Source organism: Lynx canadensis, chromosome B1, assembly GCF_007474595.2.
Source record: "Lynx canadensis isolate LIC74 chromosome B1, mLynCan4.pri.v2, whole genome shotgun sequence".
In the NCBI taxonomy this organism is placed as follows: domain Eukaryota; kingdom Metazoa; phylum Chordata; class Mammalia; order Carnivora; family Felidae; genus Lynx; species Lynx canadensis.
This window is the reverse complement of record NC_044306.2, coordinates 5,948,835-5,975,177: the sequence shown is the minus strand read 5'-3', so window position 1 is coordinate 5,975,177 and position 26,343 is coordinate 5,948,835. Positions and strand designations below refer to the sequence as shown.

Below are 26,343 nucleotides of genomic sequence, written 5' to 3'. Positions count from 1 at the left end.
ATTAGAAAAAATGATCCATTTTCAACAAAAAGTGGCTCAAACAGCTCATTTTCTTTATTCAAGAGGGCTTCGATGTCTCTCCAGCTCTCTCGTTCCCTGTCCCTGGACAGCCTGTCCAAACTGCACCTTAAGTCCTCTCTTCATCCCATCCTGCACCGATATCCTTCTACCTTCTCTCCACCGTAAGCTGCCTTCTTTAGAGAAGTCAGACAATGAGCTACAATTCCAAATCTACCACCTCCACAACAAAGACATCGTCAGAGCTCTTGGAAACACTCTATCTAGCACCTCCATGTGACAGCAAAATAAGAGAATCCATCTAAAAAGAGGTAATAGCATCCAAGAAAAGCAGCTCTTGGTAGTAACACTGAGCACGTTGCATGCAGCTTACATAGGTTCACTGGTACATCTCAGTTATGTTCAGATGGTTCTAAGGACAATAGGAAAGAAGGAAAGAAAGAAAAAAAGGAAGAAAGAAAAAAGAAAAAAAGACAGAAGAAACACAGAAAAAAGGAAGAAGAAAAAAAAGAAAGAGAAAGAAGGAAAGAAAAAGAAAGAGAAAATACAGGGTGGGTTCTTAGAAGACCACTCCGCATCACTCCCTAATCCCTCGCCTCCACTCTGCCTCCTTCCCTCATCCTCCTCCCCTCCTCCCGCCCTCCCCTCCTCCTCCTCACTCCTCACTCCCCCCTCCCTCCTCCTCCACCGCCCTCCCATCCCTCCCTCCCTCCTACTCCCTCCCCCCTTCTTTTCCTCCCGTACCTCCTCCCTCTCCTCCCTCCCTCACCCCCCCCTCCCCCCTCCCTCCATCCCCTCCTCCCTCCCTCCCTCCCGCCTAACGAAATACCAGAAGACGAAGAAGAATAAAAGAAAGAAATCAGCAACAATATTTGTTGGTAACTCAGAGGAAACAAATCACCAAAATGCAAATCACTGACTGTAAAACCCATGCTTCTAACCCCCTGGGTGAGGGTGACAGGGGATGATTTCACACTAATGGCCCAAAGACACGTAGCCCCATCTAACAGAGGTTCTCACCTAGGCAGGTGGCCATCATTTCAGAACCATGTAGGAGCTTTTAAAAAATATGCCAAGGGGCACCTGGGTGGCTCAGTCAATTAAACTTCCGACTTCGGCTCAGGTCATGATCCCACAGCTCGTGGGTTCGAGCCTCGCGTTGGACTCTGTGCTGACAGCTCAAAGCCTGGAGCTTGCTTTGGATTCTGTGTCTCCCTCACTCCATTCCTCCCCTGTTCACACTCTGTCTCTCTCTCTCAAAAATAAATAAACATTAAATAAATAAATAAATAGCCCAAATCTCCTTCCCCCTGTGCCCAGAGATCCTGTTTCAGCCCAGGCATGACTGTAGTCAATATATCCAGTAAGAGACCTTGTTTGGAACCCTGTTGTTAAAGACACAGGGCAGTCTCAGGGGTGCGGGGGTAGGAAAGTGAGCTAGGAGAGGGACAGAGACCCAGTCTACTTTGAGTTACAGATTCAAAACTAGGGATAGTCAGTATGTGGGCATAACTGTCACCCACATTTGTGCTGGAAAAACTAGCTAACATTTAATGAGTGCCTCTACGTATCAGACATCATCTGCGTATTTCAACACATTTAATTAGCATAAAAATTTTGAGATTGACACTACTCTTACACCTGTTTTACGTAGGAGGAGGCAGAGGCACAGAAATATGAAGTAACTAATTCGACACGATAGAACCAACACGGAACAGAGCCGGCATTTGAACGCAGGTAGTCTGGCTCAGGAATCAACACTTTTAGCAAAAATGTGCTACAGTGCAAGACCTTCCTGCTTTCACTGATACAAAACCACCCTACAAGTTTAGGAAGACTATTCAAAAACAGATGAGGCATGATGCTTATGACACTGTGTGATAGCTAAAGGCACCAGAAATGGTCTAACATGTTTACTCAAAAAGAAGGGGTTGGGGTGCCTGGGTGGCTCAGTTGGTTGAGCGTCCATCTCGTGATTTCGGCTCAGGTCATGATCCCATGGTTGTGGGACCGAGCCCTGTGTCGGGCTCCATGTTGGGCATGGAGATTTTCTCTCTCTCTCTCCCTCTCTTTGCCCCTCCCCCTACTCACTCACACTAGCTCTAAAATGAGAAGCAGAAGGAAAATGAAGGCAACCCTTATTTACTCGGCAAATCCTTACTGAACACCTATTTTGTGTGTGGTACTGAGTATTAAGAGATGAATAGGACACAGTCTGTGTCCTAAAGGGACCATACCCTGGTAAAAATGTGAGAACAAGTGATTATTAGAATATACACAAGCTATGATTCATCATCTGTTCTCTATTCTATTTTAGAAACGTGTAGAAACTAAAGCATTTAATCTGGTGTGTAGTGTCTTTTCTCCTTCCTCCTCCTCCTCTTCCTCCTCCTCTTCTTCGTCCTCTTCTTCCTCTTATTCTCCTCCCTCTCCTCCCCCTCCTCCTCCTCTTCCTCTTCCTCTTCTTCCTCTTATTCTCCTCCCTCTCCTCCTCCTCCTCCTTCTTCTCCTTCATCTCCTCCTTCTACCACTGTCAACATGAGTATGCTTGTATAATCTGAGGTATTGGGCCTTCATTTCCCTCTAGCCTCCAAGCTTACGAAAGCCACTGTAACCATTTCTGTGCTTTGACTCCCAGCTTTCCCTCTCATGGGAAGAGGTGGCTCTGAAATGAGGCTTTAAAACACAGCCACTTGTGAAAAGCCATCCAGTTGATGACTTACCTTGAAACATTTTGTGGGGCGCCTGCGTGGCTCAGTCACTTACGCATCCACCTCTTGATTTGGGCTCAGGTCAGGATCTCGCAGTTTGGGAGATCAAGCCCCGCATTGGGCTCTGTGCTGACAGTGTGGAGCCTGCTTGGGATCCTCTCTCTATAGCTGTCTAGCCCTCCCCCGGTCACACTCTTTCTCTCCTTCTCTCAAAATAAATAAACATTTAAAAAACAAGAAAAATTTTGCTGAGGATAATAATCAATATTTTAAACAACAAAAAGAAAAATGACAGAAGTAGTCATTCTGTCAAATGGCTGATGTTTGCTTGTTTGCTTGTATCTTGTCAGCTTTATGGATTATTCACAATAGGGAGGTTGTTCTGAACTGCTCATTCTACCATTCCTGAAAATAATGGGTACATTTTAACAGCCATTGAAAAACAACAACAACAACAACAACAACAACAAACATATTCTAAGTAGAGACACTTTATTCTACTAGTCAGAATAAACAAAAAAACTTTGAAGAAAAGAATGTCATATATGTTTACCACAGTACTAGCATTCACCGTACATTTAGCTTCTTCAGAATCTATGTTTGACAATGCTAAACAAGCAACAGAGAAAACAGATTAAGATTGGTCTTAGCATGTTATATTTCTCCCATCTTTTCAGATGGAGAAATACGTCTCCTTGTCAAACCTACATATTGTAAGACTAGAGAGGTAATGAGATTGCTTAACTGGATTCTCAAAATATAAAAAGGTTTAACAAATTTATAAACATATATTTAAAGTAATAAATCTACAAAAGATAGTTTCCCACTGATTTAAAAAGTAACTTCTCCCACTAAAAATGGGTACTAAACCAAAAACTTCCAATGAAATTTATTGTTCTGAGGTTCTATAATTCTTTATTGAATTATTTTTGTTTTCATTATTTAAGAGGTGTTTTCGTGTGTCTTTTGCAAGCACTGACTTGAATGTTCATCTTAAAAATCCTTTCTGTTCATTTAGTCTCTCACTGCTCTTTTCTCAGAGTAGGATTTATCCTGTCTCTACTTACAACAGGTTTGCTGTTGTTGTTGTTGTTGTTGTTGTTGTTGTTGTTGTGTTTAATGGCCGTTAAAATTCACTCATTTTCAGGAATGGTAGAGTGAGCAGTTCAGAACAATCTGCCCACTGTGAATAATCAGTAAAGCTGACAAAATACAAGCAAACAGGCAAACATCTGCTATTTGAAAACACAGCTGACCTGGTACAACAGTGAATTATAGAAAGAGACACCTTCAGAGTTGAACCAGCATCTGAAGGCCATTTTCCCCTGGCAGGTAGTTGGCCTCATAGTTAGAAGTTCAACTTCAAATAGTCTCAATTCTTTTTTTTTTTTTTTTTAATTTTTTTTTTTCAATGTTTATTTATTTTTGGGATAGAGAGAGACAGAGCATGAACGGGGGAGGGGCAGAGTGAGAGGGAGACACAGAATCGGAAACAGGCTCCAGGCTCCGAGCCATCAGCCCGGAGCCTGACGCGGGGCTGGAACTCACGGACCGCGAGATCGTGACCTGGCTGAAGTCGGACGCTTAACCGACTGCGCCACCCAGGCGCCCCTAGTCTCAATTCTTTATAAGAAGATCAACCAAAAGTAGCCAGGCACATTAGAAGAACACAAGACTGAAAACAAAGAAAAACAACAGAAAACAAAGAAACTAAATGTAGCCAGAAAATGGAGTTATCTGGTAGAGACTTCAAAATAAATATGTCTATAGTGCTTAAAGAAATAAAAGGCAAGATTAATAATTTTGGCAGAAAACTCGAAAAGTTCTATCCCCTCTCCACCTTGACAGCACAGATGGGAGCAGGGTCTGGCACCCTAGCCAGCCTACCACCTCAATGGCCCCCAGGCCGCTAACCCACACCAGGGCCAAGCCGTCCCACCTGGGTGGCCCCAGGGCAGCACACACTGAGACATCCCTAGTCAGCACTCACTATAGCTCCAGCCATCTCACCAAAGTGATATGGGCACAAAGCACCCAGAACACTCCAGGCCCTTACTCTAGCTCTAGATGATGTGCTAGGGCACTCTTGGCACAGAAAAATCTGGGCCACCCCAGCCCACACCTGCCTCAGCCCCGGCCACCCTACTAGGGTGCTGCCTGTGCTGAGCACCCTGGTACATCATGGCATGCACCCACTTCAGCTTCAGCTGTCCTAGAAGGGTTTTCTGTGTGCAGACATACCTGGGACAGTCCTGGACCACACCCACTTTAGCTCCGGCCATCCAACTAGGCCAGCCCCAAGCACAGAGTGCCCCAAGACCCCCAGTCCATGCCAGCCACAGCTCAAGCCAGCCAGCCAAAGTCACCAGGCACGTATAGCCTACACAGGGATGACCAAACACTAGATCATTCTTTCAAGTTGAGAAGCACCTCTCCCACCTAATTCATAGAAACAAACACACAGAAAGTCATGTGAAATGGGGAGACACAGGAATAGGCTCTAAACAAAAGAACAAGAAAAAACTCAGAAAAAGAACTAAATGAAAGAGAGATAACCAATCTACCTGATAAAGAGTTGGAAGTAATGGTCATAAAAATGCTCACCATAATAGAGAGAAGAGTGGATGAACGTATCAGGAACTTCAACAAGGAGACAGCAAACATCAAACAGAGCAAATCAGAGCTGAAGAATACAATAACCAAAATAAACAGTACAGTAGAGAGAATCAATGGTAGATTATAGAGGATGCAGAAGAACACATCAGTGATCAGGAAGACAGGGTAATGGAAAACTTCCAAGTTCAACACCAAAAAGGAAATAATAAGTAAAAGATGAGGACAGGTTCAAGAATCTCCTGGACAACTTCAATCAAACACTTTTGCAAGATAGGGATCCCAGACGAGAGAGAGAAAAGGGAAAAAAAAATTACTTGAAGAAATAAGTGAAAACTTCCCTAACCTGGGGAAGAAAACAGATATCAAAGTTCAGGAAGCACAGAGTTGGTCCTATGAAGATGAATCCAAGGAAGTCCACACCATGACAATAATAAAAATGCCAAAGATTAAAGATAAAGAGATCATTTTAAAACCAGCAAGAGAGAAGAAGCTAGTAACATACAAGGGAAACCCCATAAAGCTATCAACTAATTTTTCAGCAGAAAATTTGCAGGCCAGAAGGAATGGCATGATACATTTGAAGCACTCAAAGGAAAACTCTACAATGAAGAATACTCTACCCAGCAAGGTTAACATTCAGAATTGAAGAAGAGATACAGAGATTCCCAGACAATTAAAAGTTAAAGGAGCTCACCACCACCAAACTGGCTTTACAGGAAGTGTTAAAAGGATTTCTTTAAATGGAAAAGGAAAGGCCACAATTAGAAGAAAATCAGGAAAGGAAGACATTTCATGAGTAAAAGCGAACACACAGTAAAGGTAATCACTTATAAAGCTAGTAAGAAGGTTAAAAGACCTAAGTAGTAAAATCAATGATCTAGAAAATTAGTTCAGGAGACTCACAAATAAAAAGATATAAAATATGATAACATATACATGAAACATGGAGAAGAGTAACAAAAATAAAGTTCTTTTAGAAAGTGGTCAAACTTAAGTGATCATTAACTTAATACAGACTGCTATATACTTAGAATGTTATATATGAACTTCATGGTAACCATAAAACCAAAACCTATAATAGAAAAACAAAAAATTAAGACAGTAAAGCATAACACTAAAGAAAGTCATCAATCACAAGGAAAGAGAGAAAGAAAAGAAGGGAATAGAGAAAATCTACAAAAACAACTAGAAAACAATGAACAAAATGGCAATTAGTATATAAGTATCAATAATTAAGTGTAAATGGTCTAAATGCTCCAATCAAAAAACATAGAGTGACAGAATGGATTAAAAAAATAAGACCCAGCTATAGTCTCCCTACAAGAGATTCACTTCAGACCTAAAGACATATATAGACAGAAACTGAAAGGATGGAAAAAGACATCCCATGCAAATGGAAATGGACCAAAAAAAAGCCAGGGTACCAATACTTATATCAGACAAACTAAACTTTAAAACAAAGACTGTAACAAGAGACAAAGAAGGGCATTACATAATGATAAAGGGAACAACCCAACAAGAAATAGCAAGTGTAAATATCTACACACCCAATATAGGAGCACATAAATACATAAAACAGACTTAAAGGGAGAAATAGACAGTAATATAATAATAGGGACTTTAACACCCCACTTACATCAATGGATAGATCATCTAGGCAGAAAATCAATAAGAAAACACATTAGACCAGATGATCTTAAAAGATATATACACAGCATTCTATCCAGAAACAATAGAATACACATTCTTTTTAAGTGCACATGGCCCATTCTCCAAGAAAGATCACATGTTAGGTCACAAAAAAGTCTCAATAAATTTAAGACAACCAAAATCATACCATGCATCTTTTCTGACTACATTAGTATAAAACTAAAAATCAATTACAAGAAAAAAAACTGGAAAAAAACACATACATGCTACTAAACAACCAATGGGTCAAACAAAAAATTGAAGAGAAAATCAAAAAATAAATGGAGACAAATGAAAATGAAAACACAATGGTCCAAAATCTTTGGAATGAAGCAAAAGGAGTTCTAAGAGAGAAATATATAGTGACACAGGCCCATCTTAAGAAATAAGAAAAATGTCAAATAAAGAATCAAAACTTATAGCTAAAGGAACTAGAAAATAATCAAACACAGCTAAAAGTTAGTGCGAGGAAGGAAATAATAAAGATCTGAGCAGAAATAAATAAAATAGAAAACTAAAAAATAGAAACGATTAATAAAAACAAAAGCTGGTTCTTTGAAAAACTAAACAAAATTGATAAAACTTTAGCAAGACTCACCAAGTAAAAAAGAGAGAGGACCCAAATAAAAAAAGTCACATATGCAAGAGAAGTAACGACCACACCACAGAAACAGAAAGGATTATAGGAGACTACTATGAGAAATAATACCAATAAACTGGACAATATAGAAGAAATGGGTAAATTTCTAGGAACATACAACCTTCCAAAACTGAATCTAGAAGAAAATCTAAACAGATCAATTACTAGTAATGAAATTAAACTAATAATCAAAAAACTCCCAATAAACTAAAGTCGAGCACTGGATAGATTCACAGGTAAATTCTACCAAAGCTTTAAAGAACAGTTAATACCTATTCTCCTCAAACTACTCTAAAAAATAAAAGAGGAATGAAAGCTTCCAAATACATTCTATGAAGCCTGAATTACTCTCATACCAAATGCAAAGATACTACAGAAAAAGGAAACTATGGGGCAGTATCCCTGATGAACACAGATGCAAAAATTCTCAACAAAATATTAGCAAACCAAATTCAATAATACATTAAAAGGATTATTCCCCATGATCGAGTGGGATTTATTCTGGGGATGTAAGGATGGTTTCGTATTTGCAAACCAATCAATATGATGATAAACCACATTAAAAACAACAAAAAGAATAAAAACCATACGATCATCTCAATAGATGTAGTAAAAGCATTTGACAAAATGAACATCCATTCATGATAAAAACTCTCAACCAAATGGGTTTAGAGGAAACATACCTCAACATAATAAAGGCCATATAGGACAAATCCACAGCTAACATCATACTCAGTGGTGAAAAACTGAGAGCTTTTTATCTAAGATCAGAAACAAGACAAAGAAGTCCTCTCTCATTACTTTCATTCAACATAGTACTGGAAGTCCATGACACAGCAATCAGACAAGAAAAAGAAATAAAAGTCATCCTAAGTAGTAAGGAAAAAGTACAATTGTTGCTATTTATAGATGACATTATACAATACACAGGCAACCCTAAAGACTCCACCAAAAAATTTTAGATGTAATAAACAAATTCAGTAAAGTTGCAGGATACAAAACTAATACACAAAACTCAGTTTCATTTCTATATACTAAATAAAAAGTATCAGAAAGAGAAATGAAGAAAACAATCCCATTTATAACTGCACCAAAAAGAATAAAATACCTAGGAATAAACTTAGCCAAGGAGGTGAAAGGCCTATACTCCAAAATCTATAAAACACTGATGAAAGAAATTGAAGACGGGCACCTGGGTGGCTCAGTCGGTTAGGCATCTGACTTCTGCTCAGGTTATGATCTCACAGCTCATGAGTTAAGCTCCACATTGGGCTCTGTGCTGACAGCTCAGAGATTCTGTGTTTCTGTCTCTCTCTGCCCCTCCCCTGCTTGTGCTCTCTTTTCTCTCAAAAATAAACATTAAAAAATTAAAAAAAAAAAAGAAATTGAAAACATAAGCAAATGGAAAAATATACCATGCTTATGGATAGAATTAATATTGTTAAAATGTCCACAGTACCCAAAGCAATATAGATACAATGAAATTTCTATCAAAATACAAATAGCATTTTTCACAGAAGTAGAACAAATAATCCTAAATTTTGTATAGAATCAAAAAGACCCCAAATAAACAAAGCAATCTTGAGAAAGAACAAAGTTGGAGCTATCACAATCCCAAATATCAAGGTATACTACTAAACTATAATAATAAAAACAGTATGGTACTAGTACAAAAATAGACACATAAATCCAAAGGAAAGGATAAGGGGCCTAGATATACACCCACACTTATAAGGTCAATTAATCTACAACAAAAGAGGAAAGAATATACAGTGAGGTAAAAGCAGTATTTTCAATAAATGGTGCTGGGAAAACTGGATAGTTACATGCAAAAAAATGAAATTGGACCACCTTCTAACACACATACACAAAAATAAACTCAAAATGGATTAAAGACCTAAACCTGAGATGATAAAACTCCTAGAAGAAAACATAGGCAGTAATTTCTCTGATACTGGCCACGGCAACACTTTTTTAGATATGTCTCCTAAGGCAAGGGAAACAAAGGCAAAAATAATCTAATGAGACTGCACCCAAATAAAAAGCTTTTATGCAGCAAAGGCATTGATCAACAAAGTGAAAAGGCAACCTACTGAATGGGAGAAGGTATTTCCAAATGATATATCTGGTAAGGGATTAATATCCAAACATATAAATAACTTACACAACTCAACATCAAAAAACAATAATGATAATCCAATTTAAAAACAGAAGAGGACCCGAACAGACATTTCTCCAAAGAAGACATACAGATGGCCAACAGATGCATGAAAAGATGCTCAACATCTCTCATCATCAGGGAAATGCAAATCAAAACCACAAGGAGATATCACCTCACACCTGCCAGATGGCTAGAATCAAAAAGAGAAGAAACAACAAGTGTTGGCAAACATGTGAGAAAAAAAGGAATCTTCTCGCACAGTGGGTGCAAACTAGTGCAACCACCATGGAAAACAGTATGGAGGTTCCTTGAAAAATTAAAAAATAGAAATACCATATGATCTAGTATTTACCCCCCCAAAGAAAAAACCCAGAAACACTAACTGGAAAAGATTTATGCACCCCTAGGTTTATTGTCACATGATTTACAATAGCCAAATTATGGAAGCAATCCAAACGTCATTGATAAATGAATGTATAAAGAAGACATGGTCTGTGTGTATACACACACACACACACACACACACACACAAATGGTATATTATTCGGGCATAAAAAAGAATGGCATCTTGCCATTTGCAACAACATGGTTCAACCTAAAGTGTATGATGTTAAACGAAATAAGTTAGACAAAGACAAATACCATATGATTTCAATTATATGTGGAATCTAAAAATCAAAATGAACTAAACAAACAAAAGCAGAAACGGACCCATGAATACAGAGAACAAACAGGTGGCTGCCAAAGGGGAGAAGGTGGGAGACAGGCAAAATGGGTGAAGGAGAGTGGGAGATACAGGCTTCCCATTATGAAAGGAGTAGGTCACAGGGTCGAAAGGTGTAGTTCAGGGAATAGAAGCAACGGTAGCTAGTAGTGTTGTGTGGTGACCGGCGGTAGCTAGGCGAGCACAGCATAAGGTGTAGACGTGTCAAATCACCATGCGGTACACCTGGAACTAATGCTTCAGGGAAATCAACATTGTGTGTCAACTTTTCTTCAATAAAAAAAAAAAGACCCTGGGGCGCCTGGGTGGCGCAGTCAGTTAAGCGTCCGACTTCAGCCAGGTCACGATCTCGCGGTCCGTGAGTTCGAGCCCCGCGTCAGGCTCTGGGCTGATGGCTCAGAGCCTGGAGCCTGTTTCCGATTCTGTGTCTCCCTCTCTCTCTGCCCCTCCCCCATTCATGCTCTGTCTCTCTCTGTCCCAAAAATAAATAAACGTCGAAAAAAAAAATTAAAAAAAAAAAAAAGAAAATATTTAAAAAAAAAGACCAAAATATAATTTTTTTCAAAATTTTTTAAAAATTATATAAAAAATAAAGATTTTATTTTTTAACGTTTATTTTTGAGACAGAGAGAGACAGAGCATGAATGGGGGAGGGTCAGAGAGAGAGGGAGACACAGAATCCGAAGCAGGCTCCAGGCTCTGAGCCGTCAGCCCAGAGCCCGACGCAGGGCTCGAACTCACAGACTGTGAGATCATGACCTGAGTGAAATCAGATGCTTAACCGACTGAGCCACCCAGGCGCCCCCAAAATAAAGATTTTCAAAAGAAAAGTTGGAACAAGCACGAACGAGTAGCGTAAGTAAACGTACTAAACTATTTTTGTTCCTGAGCCTGTCAGTTGAAGGAATGCATATATCATTCTGTATTTTGTTTCCCCTTGTGACCACTTACTTGTTTTATTAACACCCATGGCAGTGACACCACCGGACATTCGCCACTTGTGTGGCACTTATCCCTCACACACAATAACGCTGGGAGGGAAGTCACACAGGTGCGGTTTAAAGCGAGAGGCTTTGTGAGAACCAAAGGGACAAGGCTCCCACCCAGCATGCATGTCTCAACCCCACGTTCTCCAAAAGCCCCCGTTGGCGAGGTAAGGTGATCAGCAGGTAGGAGCCAGGCAAGGTCAGATGTCTGAAATATTAACTTCCACAGTGGGCAAATAAGGAAGTGAAACCTGGGATCAGACAGGGTGAAGTATTATTATGGTACTAGGTAACCAACATTTACTGGGCACTTTTATGTTGTTGTTTTTTTTGTTTTTTTTTTAATGCAGGCCTAATACCAAGTAAGAGATGAGTAGGGGGGGCGCCTGGGTGGCTCAGTCGGTTGAGCGTCCGACTTCGGCTCAGGTCACGATCTCGCAGTTTGTGAGTTCGAGCCCCGTGTCGGGCTCTGTGCTGACAGCTCAGAGCCTGGAGTCTGCTTCGGATTCTGTGTCTCCGTCTCTCTCTGCCCCTCCCCTGCTCATGCTCTGTCTCTCCCTGTCTCAAAAATAAATAAAAAACATTAAAAAAAAAAAAGAGAGAGATGAGTAGGTACCAAGTAAAGATGGGTTATCTTTCTCTAACAAGATATCCATGGAAGAGTAAAATGTCGGTAACCAGTATCGTAAAGTGTGGTGGTCTAACGTAGGGGCGTACAGAGATTGCCATGGAACACTTCCGAAGGAACAGGGAATAAATACTAGTGCATGCGTCAATAAATATCAGCTGAATAAACGTCAAAAGGTGCTTTTCCCCAAAAGGAAAAGGTTAATGCCCTGCCACAATTACGAAGGAGACAAGGACGCAGGGAAACAAACATAAATGCAGCCACAGGGTCACCAGCTCCCTACGAAGGCACAGTCACGGGAGGCAACGCGTTGGGGCAGGTACAAAATGTTGTAATAGGTACAGGGACAGTGGCTACAGCCAGAGCTCAGGGAGCCAGCTGTGTGGTGTCTCATCCACTACTCACATGCATGCGAGACGACCTTGACAACTTCTCTCCCTACAAGTCTATTGCTCTCTCTACCTGTCATGTGGTTCCTTTCTGTTTGGGGAGTCCATTTCTTTTTTTTTTTTTTTTTTCTGACACAAACCAGAAAGCATCAGTAAAGAAATCAAAGTTTCTACCACTTATACCAGACTTCCATGGAACCTGTGTAGTTTGAAACTTCTTTAACCATTACCAATATAAGGAAAACATCACTGTTTCTATTCCTTGGGTCGAATTCGCCCCTCGTGTTTGGCCTCGGTATTGGGATGCCTCCGTGCACCCCATGGGCTATCGCTGCTTCTTCTCAATTCGTTACTTGTTTATCAGGACAGTTTTCCTATCGTGTGGAAATCAGGTTTCACTCTACATGAGGCATAAGATAATGACTGACTAGTTTTAAATTTAAGCCAAAAGAGCAGATGCTGAAGAATCGAGACATTTTAAACCCTCCTTACATCATTCATCCCAGCAAACAGCATGATGAGAAAGCTGTACACAGAGCAGAAGCTGGGTTCTACAGCTGAAGCACAAAAGAACGAGAACCTTTCACTCCGATGGCTTCCAATCAAACCCTGATTAGCTCACAGATGAATTATGTTTTGGATTCTTCCCCTCCTGCCTCGTGAATGTTGATTCACATCATAAAACATCAATTGTTGGCACACCCCACACCCTCAGCCTGAGAGAAGCTGTTGGCATTTTCACAAGCAAGAAATGCACTGGCAAAGTGGTGGCGAAGCTTCTTCGACAACATTAGCTCTCTTTCCTGAATGTAACCAACGCTCTCAGTTTTACTGCCAGAGTTTTCCAGCATCCATCTGCATAATTAATGGTTTAAATAAAGCACAAGCTGGACAGACTAGTTTACGTGACATTAACCCAGAGTAGAACATTATGATGTAGGAGCACTGGAAAGCTTAAAATAATATTTTCACACACCAACCTTTTGGCCTCTCCCTCTTTTCTTTGATTTCTCATGAGGTCTGGCGAGATCCTGACAGCCCTCCAATGAGCCATCTAACACATCAGGCCTTGCTGGTCCGTTTTTAACACCTGGAACCCAAGAGGATTTGAAGATTAGTTAGAACTTCACACGGACTGAATACTAATGCCACTTAACCAAAATAAAAGCTTAAAAATTAATTTATGCACACTGGTAACACCAAAGTACTATTCCCTTAAATAAACACTGCATACGTCTTGCTCTTTGAAGGTCTATTTAGAATTCTCAGTTTATTCCACTACAATCTCCCCAGTGGAATTCACTTAACTCAAAGGTCAGGAATAATTTTGCCTGTCAGGTGACAATGTACCAGTCCTACGGTATCCCATCCATCCAGCAGGCGATGCGAGAACATGTATGCCCACACCTTACGCACTATTCAAACTCCCAACTTGTAAACTTTTACAAACCCAAAGAAAGTAGTTCTCTATTAGAGGAAATAAGTATTCTTAGCTCTGGGGTCAGATTTACCCTAGAAAACAGTCTATAGTAGAGTACAAAGCTTTAGGTTTCCATCTGCAAGTGACAGATGATTCTATACCCCACAAATGTCCACCTTAGACAGAAATCCTACACAATGCACAATGAAGTTGTGAAATGTACTTGGAATTGCTACAACTTTATAAGGTGCTCCTCTCCTCTCTTTCCTCCCAAAACAGTTCGCCTACTATGTGACTTAGTTGATATTTGGAAGGAAGACTAAAGAATACTAGCTACCACTTCTATGGTCTCAACAGGATAACACGTATAAAAGGCGAAAAGCAGCTTAGGGAACACTTATGTCCCAGCCACAGCCAAGTGATGGTAAGCCATCCCACACAACCACCATCACCATCATCCAACTCATCAGTCATTGATGCTCTTATCAACAATGCCTAATCATCAGGGGTTGCCCACTGGAGAGGCACACTGATCCTTCTCTTAGGAAGCTTACAACCCAACAGACCAATGTCGATACTGAAAGTGAATATAAGGCAAGAATAATCTACGTGCCATAAGAAGCAAAAATCATATAACGTGAGAATGACTGCTTTGCAAATATTTCAAATAAAATAAAAGGCTCTAATAAAACAGATGCGGTTGACTTTGGAGGGTCTGATTTGAAAGTTTTAATCGTCTTTCAAAAATGGGATTCTAGCTGAGTGAAAACACATGCACAGCAATGGTTAAATACTGTCTTGAATGCAAACTAATTACTGTTATTTGCAACTTGAACCCTAAAAGTGTTTTAAGGTCCGGTTCTGATCCACTTTGTACTAAACCCTAATACTAAATCCCTTTTGGAGACTGAAACCAATCACATGCGGACCCCACTAATCTCCTGGAAGATCTTCGGTATTCGAGGTGTATTCCACTTCTTTCCCGGCAGGCTACACACAGACCTTACTTGAGATGAATTAGTGGGCCATGTATTGTGCAGTTTACAGTCTGCTCTAAGATCCAGCCATGCTAAGTTTCTTTCACTCATTTTGAAGGTAAGGGTATCTATCTATTGATGCATTACTTTCCGAGACACTCAACCACCACTTTTTGAGAACTTCTAATGCCTAGGGCAGGACATGGATACAATGTTTTTTAAGATCTAAGATTATGAGTAACTAGAATAGAATATTATTTGTATCCACCATTCAAATCGAAAGTTTACTCAGAGCAAGAGTATATGAAAATAAGAAAAGCAGAGGACTACAGATATAATTTGGAAGCCAATGCACCCCTGTTGTTGCACCACGAGTAAGTATGCTGCTTGCTAGAGTATCTATGTCAAAAAGATTGTGTTACAGCCACATGCCTCAGTGCTAGCCAAGAAACAGACTGTGAAGCATTTTGTAAACAAAGATCTAAAAAAATGGATCACGGACTTTTAAAACTTAAGGCTGATACTGCTAATGACACATTTTCATTTTCATACATCACGTAACAACAAAACGATACACGAGTTCAGATCTTCCTCCCCTTAAGATGGGGTTACGTCCTGATAAATGCATTGCAAGTTGAAAAAACTGGAAGTCGAAATGCACTTACCACGCAGTCTACAGAACATCATAGCTTAGGCTATGCTTAGCCTAACCAGGCTCAGAACACTCAGCAAGAGGCTACGTACAGCTGGACAATAGTATCTAACACACAGCAAGTGATGTGTTGACTCCTTCGTGTAATTTAACGAATACTGTACTGGAAATGACAGAGAGAATGGCGGTATGAGGGGGTGGCTGTCAGTATGATGGCCATTGACCATCATGATTATGTGGCTGATTATGTGGCTGCCTGGGGGCTATGGCTCACTGTGCAGCGCCCAGCGTCACAACAGAGTGTGCAAAGAGTTTCCCACTGCATATCCTAGTGGTACACTGCATATCGACAGCCCCAGGAACAATGCAAATTCAAAACTCTAAGTACGGTTTCTACTGAATGTGTGTTACTTTCACACAGTAGCAAAGTCAGAAGATTATTAAGTCCAATCATCCTGAGCTGGGAACGGGCCTGAGTTCTTGTGTGATTATGTAAAAGAACATTTTCACAAGCTCAGCTATGGCAAGTTGCTACTATGTTGTCTTTAAGGATGTTTCTGAAAAACCACAAGCAGCTGAAAGCGCAAAGTAATTGTAAAAGCTGGTAGAAGAGAGAGGCGGGTTGTTATTCCTTTCCACAGCCCAGCAGCATGTTTCCTTCCCAGCTTCCTGCTCTCCTGCCCGCCCACCCACCGCGACCCCCTCCCCCATGGCTCCCGCCATTTGCTCCAAAGCTGGTTTCTCAAGGTCATCAGCTCTCCTCTCTCTCCCAAGGGTGGTCTGAGCACGCCCCACAGTCATCCACTACTCAACGGTCCCAACTCCATGCCTCCTGCCAGGAGGCTTGATACACCCAACTGCCTAACAGACCTCTATCTTCAACGTCTCCGAGAAATTTCAATTAACACAACCCTGGGCCCTGTGTGACAAACGTTTTATCAGCCATCTACTTATCAAGGTTGTAAATCCTAGACTCCTGTCTCTCTCCTCACTGTCATCTCAACTTCATGACACAAGTGATTCACTTAGTTTTCAAAAAGTGATCAAATACAGAGAGAAGAGACCAGAACTTTTACTGTTAAGTTACACTGCCCAGGATTTCAACAATTAGAAATCTGTTTGGGTCAGGGCGCCTGGGTGGCTCAGTGGGTTAAGCATCTGACTCTTGGTTTTGGCTCAGATCACGATCTCACGGTTGGGGAGTTCGAGTCCTACATCGGGTTCTGTGCTGACAGCATGGAGCCTGCTTGGGATTCTCTTGTCTGACTCTTTCCCGTGCATGTTCTCTCTTTCTCTCTCAAAAAAATAAAATAGAATAAATAAACATTAAAAAAAGGGAATTTATTTGGGTTAACAGTATCATCAAAATACAAACACACCAAGGAAGGTTGGAAAGTGAACTCATTCACTTCTCAGTGTGAATGAGTTAAGTCACTACCTCTGCTGCACCTATCCGGGTTAAGAGGTGGTTTTGATACTAAGTGAAAATAAATCACTTTGGAGTCAGAACCAGGCTAAGGCAGCATAAGGACAAATGTATATAACCTAAGTGCTAGGAAAAGGAAAGAGACGAGAAAATGGATGTTGAGACAACCATTAAACTCCTTAGAAGAAACCTGGTCCGTGTGGTTGTTGTGTGCAGGGCGGAGGCATAATAAGAGATACACCCTTACTTCCAACACCTAACCTCCTGCGAACTTTACCTTCCTACTTCCAAGACACAAGACTAATTAACACTAGTACGAGTAGTACATCTAAGCACTCAGTATTGATTGATACAAAACACTGCAAAATCAACTACATCAAAGATGAAAAGGCTTCTGAAGCCTTTTCTGATTCTGATTCAAGAATCCATATATTGGACAGGTACAACCATACCCCTAAATCTGAACAATATCCCCCCAGGGAATTTCTTCTGAGTCTCTAAAATCTTAATATTATGAGTCATTTAAGAACAACCTGGAATGCAAGGTCTTAAGACTGTGGAAAGAGCCTTCAAAGACACCTAGGAAAAATCCTTTCCATATAGACTTCTGGGGTTTGGGACACATGCAAAATATTGATGTGTTCGACACAAAAAAAAAAACTCAGCTAACAAAAGAACATATATATTTTTTTCGTCCAATAAAACGTCAAGTTCACTTTACAAATACAAAAACAAATCTAATCATGATCATCAAAAGATGTGGAATCTTTTCCTTTATAATCACTATGAAGATCATTAAAATTTATTAAAAATTTTTTTAATGTTTATTTTTGAGAGAGACAGAGACAGAATGCGAGTGGGGGAGGGGCAGAGAGAGAGGGAGACACAGAATCTGAAGCAGGCTCCAGGCTCCCAGCTGTCAACACAGAGCCTGACGCGGGGGTCGAACTCACAACCTGCGAGATCATGACCTGAGCTGAAGTCAGACGCTCAACAGACTGAGCCACCCAAGCACCCCCATTAAAATTTATTTTAATATGCAAACTAATGTTAATACCATATAACCTTTCCCACAGGGAGTAATTTCTCCATCTTTTTAATTCCCTGATACTTGCATATAGATTATCTTGACTGTATCTTCCCTACTTGTCTTAGTTCCTTAAGGGAAAGGGATAGAACTTTACAGCAACCTTACTTCCCCTTGTATTTATCCCAGTATCTGGGACACAGTAGGTGAAGAGTAGTCATAATAAGGAATAAATGAATAGATGAACAAATCAAACAATCAACAGGTTGTAACCCCTTCCTTACGGCCAGCCTTTCTGTTAAGGCTGACTAACCCACACTGAGTGGTTGGGTTGCTTACCTCCAGTGAGTGTACTGGCAGGTCTGGGAGAGAGGGTTGAGAGAAACAGTCTTCTCAAAACATGTGTATTACTTGAATTGTCAAAAGGTGCAGTCATTACTCTTCAATTTAAAATATTTAAGGGGCACCTGGGTGGCTCAGTTGGTTAAGTGCCCAACTCTTGGTTTCGCTCAGGTCATGATCTCGCAGTTCATGGGGTTTGAGCCCTGCGTTGGGCTCCGCACTGGCACTGTGGAGCCTGCTCAGGATTCTCCCTCTCTCTCTTTCTCTCTCTCTCTCTCTCTGTCCCTCCCTCACTCTCTCCCTCCCTGTCTCTCTCAAAATAAATAAAATTAAAAAAAAATATTCAAGAAATACATGTTTATGTATACCTATGTATTTGATACAATAGTAATTCATAATTTCTCTTGAGTGCTCAGAATATGTGAAATATTGAATAAGAATATCTAAATGCCTATGATTTGAAGGGCTGAGTTCTTATTAGGTATATGTGAAATATTTTTAATTCAATTAAAAAAAAATAGTATATCTCCTACTGATTCAATGAAATGTAAAATACGTCAGTAAGATTATCAAACTTTCTCATTTGGTTGCAAAACATACCTGAAATAAAAAAACACTTCTCTACCTTAGGATTATGAATTATGAAGAAATACACAAAAATGCACCTTTTACAAATCACATAGCATTTCTGCCTCTAAACCCCATGCTGAACCATATTAATCATTGTCTAAGCAGACATTACTATTCATTATGCTACTTCTTCCTTCAAAGTCAGGATGAAGCCTTGTAATTCCTTCCCAACCAAGAGCTACACAGGCAATGGCCCCGAACCAACTGAAGTCAGCACAGACACCATTTGTTATTTCCATCTCTGGGATTAATGCACTAAGACAGAACAGCGCTGTATTACGAAGGCTGTTGTGCAATTTAAAATATCTACTTCAGCAGGGACTGTACGATATGACGTATGTGTGCTAATTTACCTCCATCCAAACACCCACTCCAGTGGTTAGCTAACAGGTTAACAAATACCACACTCAAGAGACAACTCCTAGAAATCCTTCTGCCCAATTATTATTAGACCTTTTGCTAACTGGCAAAATGGATCAAAGAAATGAGTTATACTTAGTGGGGTCATCAGTTTGTCAATCAGCATAAACCTTTCTCTGGTTGAATCCATAGATTCAAGAAAACTGGACTGGCTAATATATTACAGGGGGTCCCCCCACCCATGCATGAATAGGGTGTAATAATCAAGCAAAAGCCACAGCTTGTGTTCCTGGGGGTGATAATATCCAAGACTTGGTCCCCTAAATGGCCGTATGACAAACCGCAGGGTCAAAGTACATCTGGTGGCCTGATGCTGACGAGGTTACAGAAACGTCACCCTAGAATTTTGTAGGCAGCTCGTATGTATTGCAGGCAAGATATGGAAGGTTGATCTGATGGACAAGACCGGTGAGTTTAGCATACAGTTTGCTTTGTGGACAGTTCTCCACCTACGTGCCAATAAATGTTCAATAAACGTCTGTGTGTCTGAGACGAGGAGTGCCAACTTTCACCAGCTTCTGACACTTGTATTACCTATGAAAAAGAATCCAATAGTTGTACGTGACCAAACTGCTGGGATATGGCACGTGTCTGTAGTGACAGGTAAGATTTTTTTCAAGCACAGCAAAGAAGAAGGTTATCCATTGAACCAGTGGACAAGGGTGAAGGTGTGGCTACGAAAAGAATTTCCTTCCGCTTTTGCCAACGGCCATGTGGCCTCACTGGAACCCCCTGAGCCACCTTTGCCATTGAGAAACAAGTAGGAGCTGACTGTGAGCTACTTCAAGATGACCAGGCAGCTACTTGGCAATTGAAACCAATTTCGGGAGGTGGTCGGAAGGTCCGCGGTTAGCGGTGGCATGGCTGCTGGAAGAAAGCCATCTCAATAGGTGAGTCACGTCAGGCAGCTCTCTACACTTTCCGTCCGAAGTGAAAACGTTACGTGACATCTCCATCCCACGCAAATTCGACGTGGACAGAACTCCTGCACCCGAGCTGCACATATTTCCGGGTTTTTCAGACCCCGATGCAAGAACAAAGGGAATTTATTTTGACGTCCACTCGACTGCACAACTGACAAGCTTCCACCTATCTTCGTTGGAAGTGACTAATTTGCTGTGTAAGACACACTAAAAGGCACGTATCAAGTGAAAAATCTCACAGATTTCCATAAATGCCTTATATACGATGAATGTGCTTGATGAAAACCATCTGCTTATGGGCTGATATCAGTATCTGGCCGTACCTATCTGTCTGAAAAGGCGTGTTCGAAAGGAAAACATAAAATTTTATTGTACATCTGCCTCAATAAATGTTTGCAATCCATTCTGAAGATATGAATGCTCCATCTGAACCCCAATCAAGAGAAAAGTAATTCCTCTCCCAAAAAACAGAATTCTGTTCTTCTCATTAGGCCTGTATTACTGCACTCAAAATATTTGAGTTTTGTCAATAAAAATTTTGTAAAAATGTCTTTTCTTCTCTTTGTGTAAATAGCCACGTGTCTTGATTTTGCTTTCTGGTCCACAAAGCCTGAAACAGTTACTGTCTGATTCCTTACAGAAAAAATCTGCGGACCCCTGAAATGGACTAAAGAATGAAGTAAATATATTGCTCTATTGATACAGATATGGAAATATCTGACATTTTAAAAAAGCAAACCTTATGGCAACGAGATGATATAATCCTATTTTTGCAATAAAATCCCTTTGTAACATCTACCCTCACACCCTCACTGGGCGCGCGCGCGCGCGCACACACACACACAGAGTCTCGAAGGAATTACAGTGAACCGGTGACAGCAACTGCTTCTAGCAGATGCTTCACAACCAGTTGGTTCACGAAGCATCCAGGGTGACGTGCAACTGAGAAAGCCCATCTGGTGACTCCCCTGTTTAAAACCCCCAGGGGCTTCTCAATCACACTTCAAAACCAAACAAAACCACTCCAAGTCTTATCAGGTACTAGAGCCCTGGGGATCTGGCTCCTGGCCATCTTTCTAGCTCATTTCCTCCCAGGCTCCCTTCAGCCCAATGAGCTGCAGCTGCACTGGCCTCGGTGCAGTTCCTGCAAGCACTTTCTACCCCAGGGCATTTGTACTTGCTGTTTCCTCAGGCTGAAACATAATTCAAGCAGTCATAGGACTACCGGCTCTGCGATGTCTGGTCTGAGGTCTCAGGTCACCTTATCTAACTGCCCGCACTGCTGTGGTGCTGTGTATCATCAGGCTCACTGATTGACGTCATGCTTGCCTTCATCCACTGCGTCTTCCTCACTAGAACATGACCTCTATGCAGGGCACACACTGTTTGCTTCTCTGACATCTTCCAGCAAACTAGACAAGTGCCGGGGACACAACAGGTGCACAGCTAAGAGCTGTCATGGGAACTCACAGGAGGAGATACCTGAGGGTAGGAGAGCAACATTTACTCGAAGCAACTTCTGTTACTGCGAGCATATACCTGTTTACAAAATTGTTCATAAAATTAGAGAATAAAAGTCTAAAACGAAAAAATTACTGGTTAATATGATTTCAGAGATTATTTAAAAAAAATTAAAAGTTTCTCCCTCTGTTCCTGTTCTCCTCACGTTTCTTACTGACTCTTTCTGTAACTTGTGCTTGTAACCTTTAGTGCCACCTTCTACCTTCCATACCGACAAGGGCAATGAGTACAAGTGAACCGAAAGCAGAAATTGAAAAAAGACTTTTATTTCAACATAGAAGACGTGGAGGTACCGCTTCACGTACAGAGTATTTTTCCTGCTCCACAACTGAGCACACAAGCAAGGTCTAGAGTAAGCTGCAGGCTCTGTGCTTCCACCCCCGTGGCAGGTTCCCAGACAGAGGTGGGACAGGGCTGAGCTGGTAACAGGCAATTTAAACCCATCAGTGGGTCTTGATTTTATCACAACAAAACAAAGGGATTTGGCTTAGGCTAGACAATACAGAAGTCTCTCCAGCCCTTCAATGCAATGATTTTCTGTCTTTGTGGAATGACATCAAACAAAGTGACCCTACAAGACATCCTTACATTAGAGGGCACAGAACGTCTGTTTCTCGGAGTGAAGTTCGGTCACACCAGGGCCCTGGCTGCACGCCGCTGTGTGACAGCCCACATCAGATGAGGCCGACATCTGCAGTCCCCTGGAGCGCCCAGTGCTGGCCCCTCGGGGTCTTCCACGTGCTCCAGGCCCCAGGGGACTGTGGACGCGGGGGAGAGTGCTACAACATCCCGCCTGCAGGGACAACCGCGCTCTTTCTGAACGACGTCAGGGCTGCGGGGTGCGCCTCATGTCTGCAACCAGCCTTTCGTCCCCGAATTTATATTTTCACATCATTAAATATTATTCAAAGGCTTTAAAAATAAACAAGATAAAAACCGAAGAAAATGAGAATGTAAGCTTTAAGAACAGGATACTCTTAACTACCAAAATAATTCTATATATCTACTGTTTTATATTAACCTTAGAGTCAACATGATTTTAAAATAAATATTTTGAAAACACATACTGAGGCTAACACAAGATATAGTTTGTCAAATGTTATATATTTTCGGAAAGCTAAGATATTAAAAATATACAAAATTAATCCTCTGTGAGGCTATTCTGGGGACTTTATACCCAAGGAAAAGATCTACAGCAGTGATTATTTCAACCCCTATAACTTCTGCATCTTGAGAAGGTTAGTTAAAATCATAGGGTAAGCAAACAAATAATCAAGGATAAAGTTAGTCTTATGGAAATTTCAGCTTCATCTTTCGGTAAACATGGTTAAAGTTTAAGATTTCATCACTTTTGGGGCGCCTGGGTGGCGCAGTCGGTTAAGCGTCCGACTTCAGCCAGGTCACGATCTCGCGCTCCGTGAGTTCGAGCCCCGCGTGAGGCTCTGGGCTGATGGCTCGGAGCCTGGAGCCTGTTTCCGATGCTGTGTCTCCCTCTCTCTCTGCCCCTCCCCCGTTCATGCTCTGTCTCTCTCTGTCCCAAAAATAAATAAAAAAACGTTGAAAAAAAAAAAAATTAAAAAAAAAAAAGATTTCATCACTTTTGATTGCTGAAATTTATCTGTGCTTGTAATCAAAGTGTAAAATAAAATGTCTTCTATTGTTGCTACTTTTGCTACAATTACACAGTTTATTACGACGGCTACAGTTAAACTACACACAGAAATAAAAGTCTATTTAAATCACAGCTTAAAGCAAAGTAAATAGAAGCCAACGAGGCCTGTTACGATAAACTTACCCTGAGCAAAAACGTTAAAAACATTTTTCTTTATAACTAACACTGCTCCAAGTTTCTTCAAAATAAATACTGCTAACATATTTCCACAGTTCCTTTCTCGTACCTTCTCTTTTCCTGGTGGAAGCAATGCTCACACTGCCTTACTATCCTTCTAGCATCAAGAGCCTCACTCCTGTGAGCAGAGAGATGTTCAAACCCTCCGTCAGAACGCCTGTCTGCACGCCAGCCATGTTCCAGGAGGAGGCTGCATGCAAACAGGGGAGCACCTGCTCTGGTTGACTTCGCACGTCAGGCTTCACTCACTTGTCACCACACGGAAAGGCTTGGAGAAACGTATTCCTAACGGCAGATTGGACCAATGAGCCTAGAAATACCACAGGGCGGTGAGCCACCTTCTCCTAAAGAATCTATCATTGGAAAACATCAAACACCCGTTCTTTAAAAATAAAAAAAGGAAAAAAGCAAACACTTTAATTACAAAAAGGCTGTGGTGACTTCACAAGACGGACACACCGTCCCATATTCCCATAACCAAGACACCTGGAAAAGGAGATTCACGTACTTTCACTGCATCCTCTGCACACATCTTCCCTCTGTTGGGCGGAGGTGTCCGCGGTGCAGTCGCCTGCAAAACCCAGCCGGTCGTCAGGCTGCGTCCCACCGCAGGACTCCCGCTTCGTCCGAGGGCGGTCTTCTTTCTGCACGCTCCCCGCGCCCATCAGCTCTCTGGCTTCCGTGCTGCCCCCTTCCAGGGGGCGTGAGTCCCTGTCAGGTCCCTTCCCGCCGAGCCCGTCCGCAGCAGGCAGTGCGTCGTGGACCGGAGAGTCTGCGCCATCTGGGCGCGTGCCCTCCCCTGTCTGAGCGCCAGCCTGAGGACGACTCCCTGCGGTTTCCTCAGCGGCCAGGCAAGCCCACGCTGCGTTTGCTTTGTCACGTGTGGGCTTCTCAAGACTGCGGCGACTTTGTGCCGTTAAATCGCTCGTGGGGGCTGGGCTGGGATTCTTCCCAATGCAGGAGAAGTCAGACGTCTGCAGTATGTTCCTTCTCTCCCCCCGAGAGAGGCCTCTGCAGATGAAGAGAGCAGGGCCCGCTGACGACTGACACGCGGGGAGAAGACCGTCCGAGCTCCTCTCCTTGAGGTTGTCAGGTGAAAAGTAATCGTCGTACGAGGACACGCCGCAGCCAGGAGCCAGGGCGGCAGCCCCGGGCCCGAAGTGCAGGCGGTCCCCCGACGCGAGGAGCCACTCCTGTGACACGCCGGGTTTCCCACGGCATCTCTTCTTTAGTCTTCCTGTTGGGGACGAATCTGAGATCTCAGACTTTCTTCTTCTCTTCGCCGAGGAGCTCTCAGATCGTGAATGTCCCCAAGGGTGGCGTTCTGTCGCAGATAACGTAGGGGGCAGACCGTGTTTCATGCCAAACACCTCCCTGGGTGCTCCCCCGGACCACGTGTCGGGGGTGACCGCTTCACCCGCAGGATCCCTCTGCCGACTTACTTCTTGTTCTGAAAGACGGCCCGAGGGATTCTGAGGAGTTAACTGGCTGAGGTGACCAGCAGGTGCCGACGAATGAACACTACCGGTCTTCAGGGAAGCTGAAGGACCAGCAGGTGCCGATGAATGAACACTACCGGTCTTTAGGGAAGCTGAAGGACCAGCAGGTGCCGACGAATGAACACTACCGGTCTTCAGTGCAGGTGAAGAAACACACACACCACTTCTACTTTCATCAACGACTTCTCCCACTCTCCTCTCCTGACTTCCACACCCTGAGTTTCCAGAAAGATTGTCAAAAGAGGAGTCCAGAGCACCAGCAAAGGATTCATCTGGAAAACATCAGTAAAGAATTAACTTTTAAGATGCTTTCAATTATTACAGAAGTAATTTTCAGTTAACCGATACTTCTTAAACATAGCTACTGGTTAAAGACAGTATCAACCACATCCACCTGAGGACCCCTTTAGGACCAGCATTTTTCACTAACGAACCCAGGCGTCAGCGTGCGCATGGACGGCACGGGGGGCGGGAGGCAGGGACAGACCTCCACCACCATCACGCTCACCTTCTGTACATTCACATGCATGTGCACGTGTTTTCAGAAAGAACATTGGCACCTTGTTAAATTCTCAAGAAGGTCAATCTTCTAAAAGGTTAGGACTAACACCATGGTCTAGGTCAAGTTCTAGCCTTTCGTGAACACAGCCCACTGACCCCCAGTCCTCCACTCAAAGCCTCATGTTGTATTTATATCCAACAGTGAACCACCAGGTAGATGGTAGGGTGCTGTCTTCCCTTGTGTCTTGTACATTTCTTGAGAGTAGTGCTAAGTTGACCGCCCCCTGTCTCCCGAAAACTGCAAGCGTGTGTGTCCCTCCAGGCCCTGCCTTCACCCCACACTTTAATCTGGGTAATTCCTATCCGTACTTCAAACCCTCCCCCCACCCCTCGAACGTGCCTATCTCTGAACCCTCCTGCTGCACCAGGTCTGGTTGCACACATCCTCCTCTAGTACGCAGAATGCTGCCTGAATTTCCCAAAAGCAGGTGTCCTAGTGTTCTTATTATTCCTATCTGTCCCTCTCACTAAACTGGAAGTTCCCAGCGCACAGACACTATTTTCTGGCATCTGAGGCCTCGAGCCCCACAGAGG

At 42.2% G+C, this 26,343-nt stretch overlaps 1 protein-coding gene across 1 annotated transcript in view; it reads right to left on the bottom strand.

The window, feature by feature from the left end:
- The window catches only part of MCPH1 (microcephalin 1), a 271,811-nt gene that overhangs the window by 193,010 nt on the left and 52,458 nt on the right, over positions 1-26,343 (bottom strand). Inside the window, 2 exon segments of the mRNA XM_030312052.2 lie at positions 13,543-13,652; positions 24,258-25,520. Coding sequence (XP_030167912.1) covers positions 13,543-13,652; positions 24,258-25,520 — 1,373 coding nt within the window.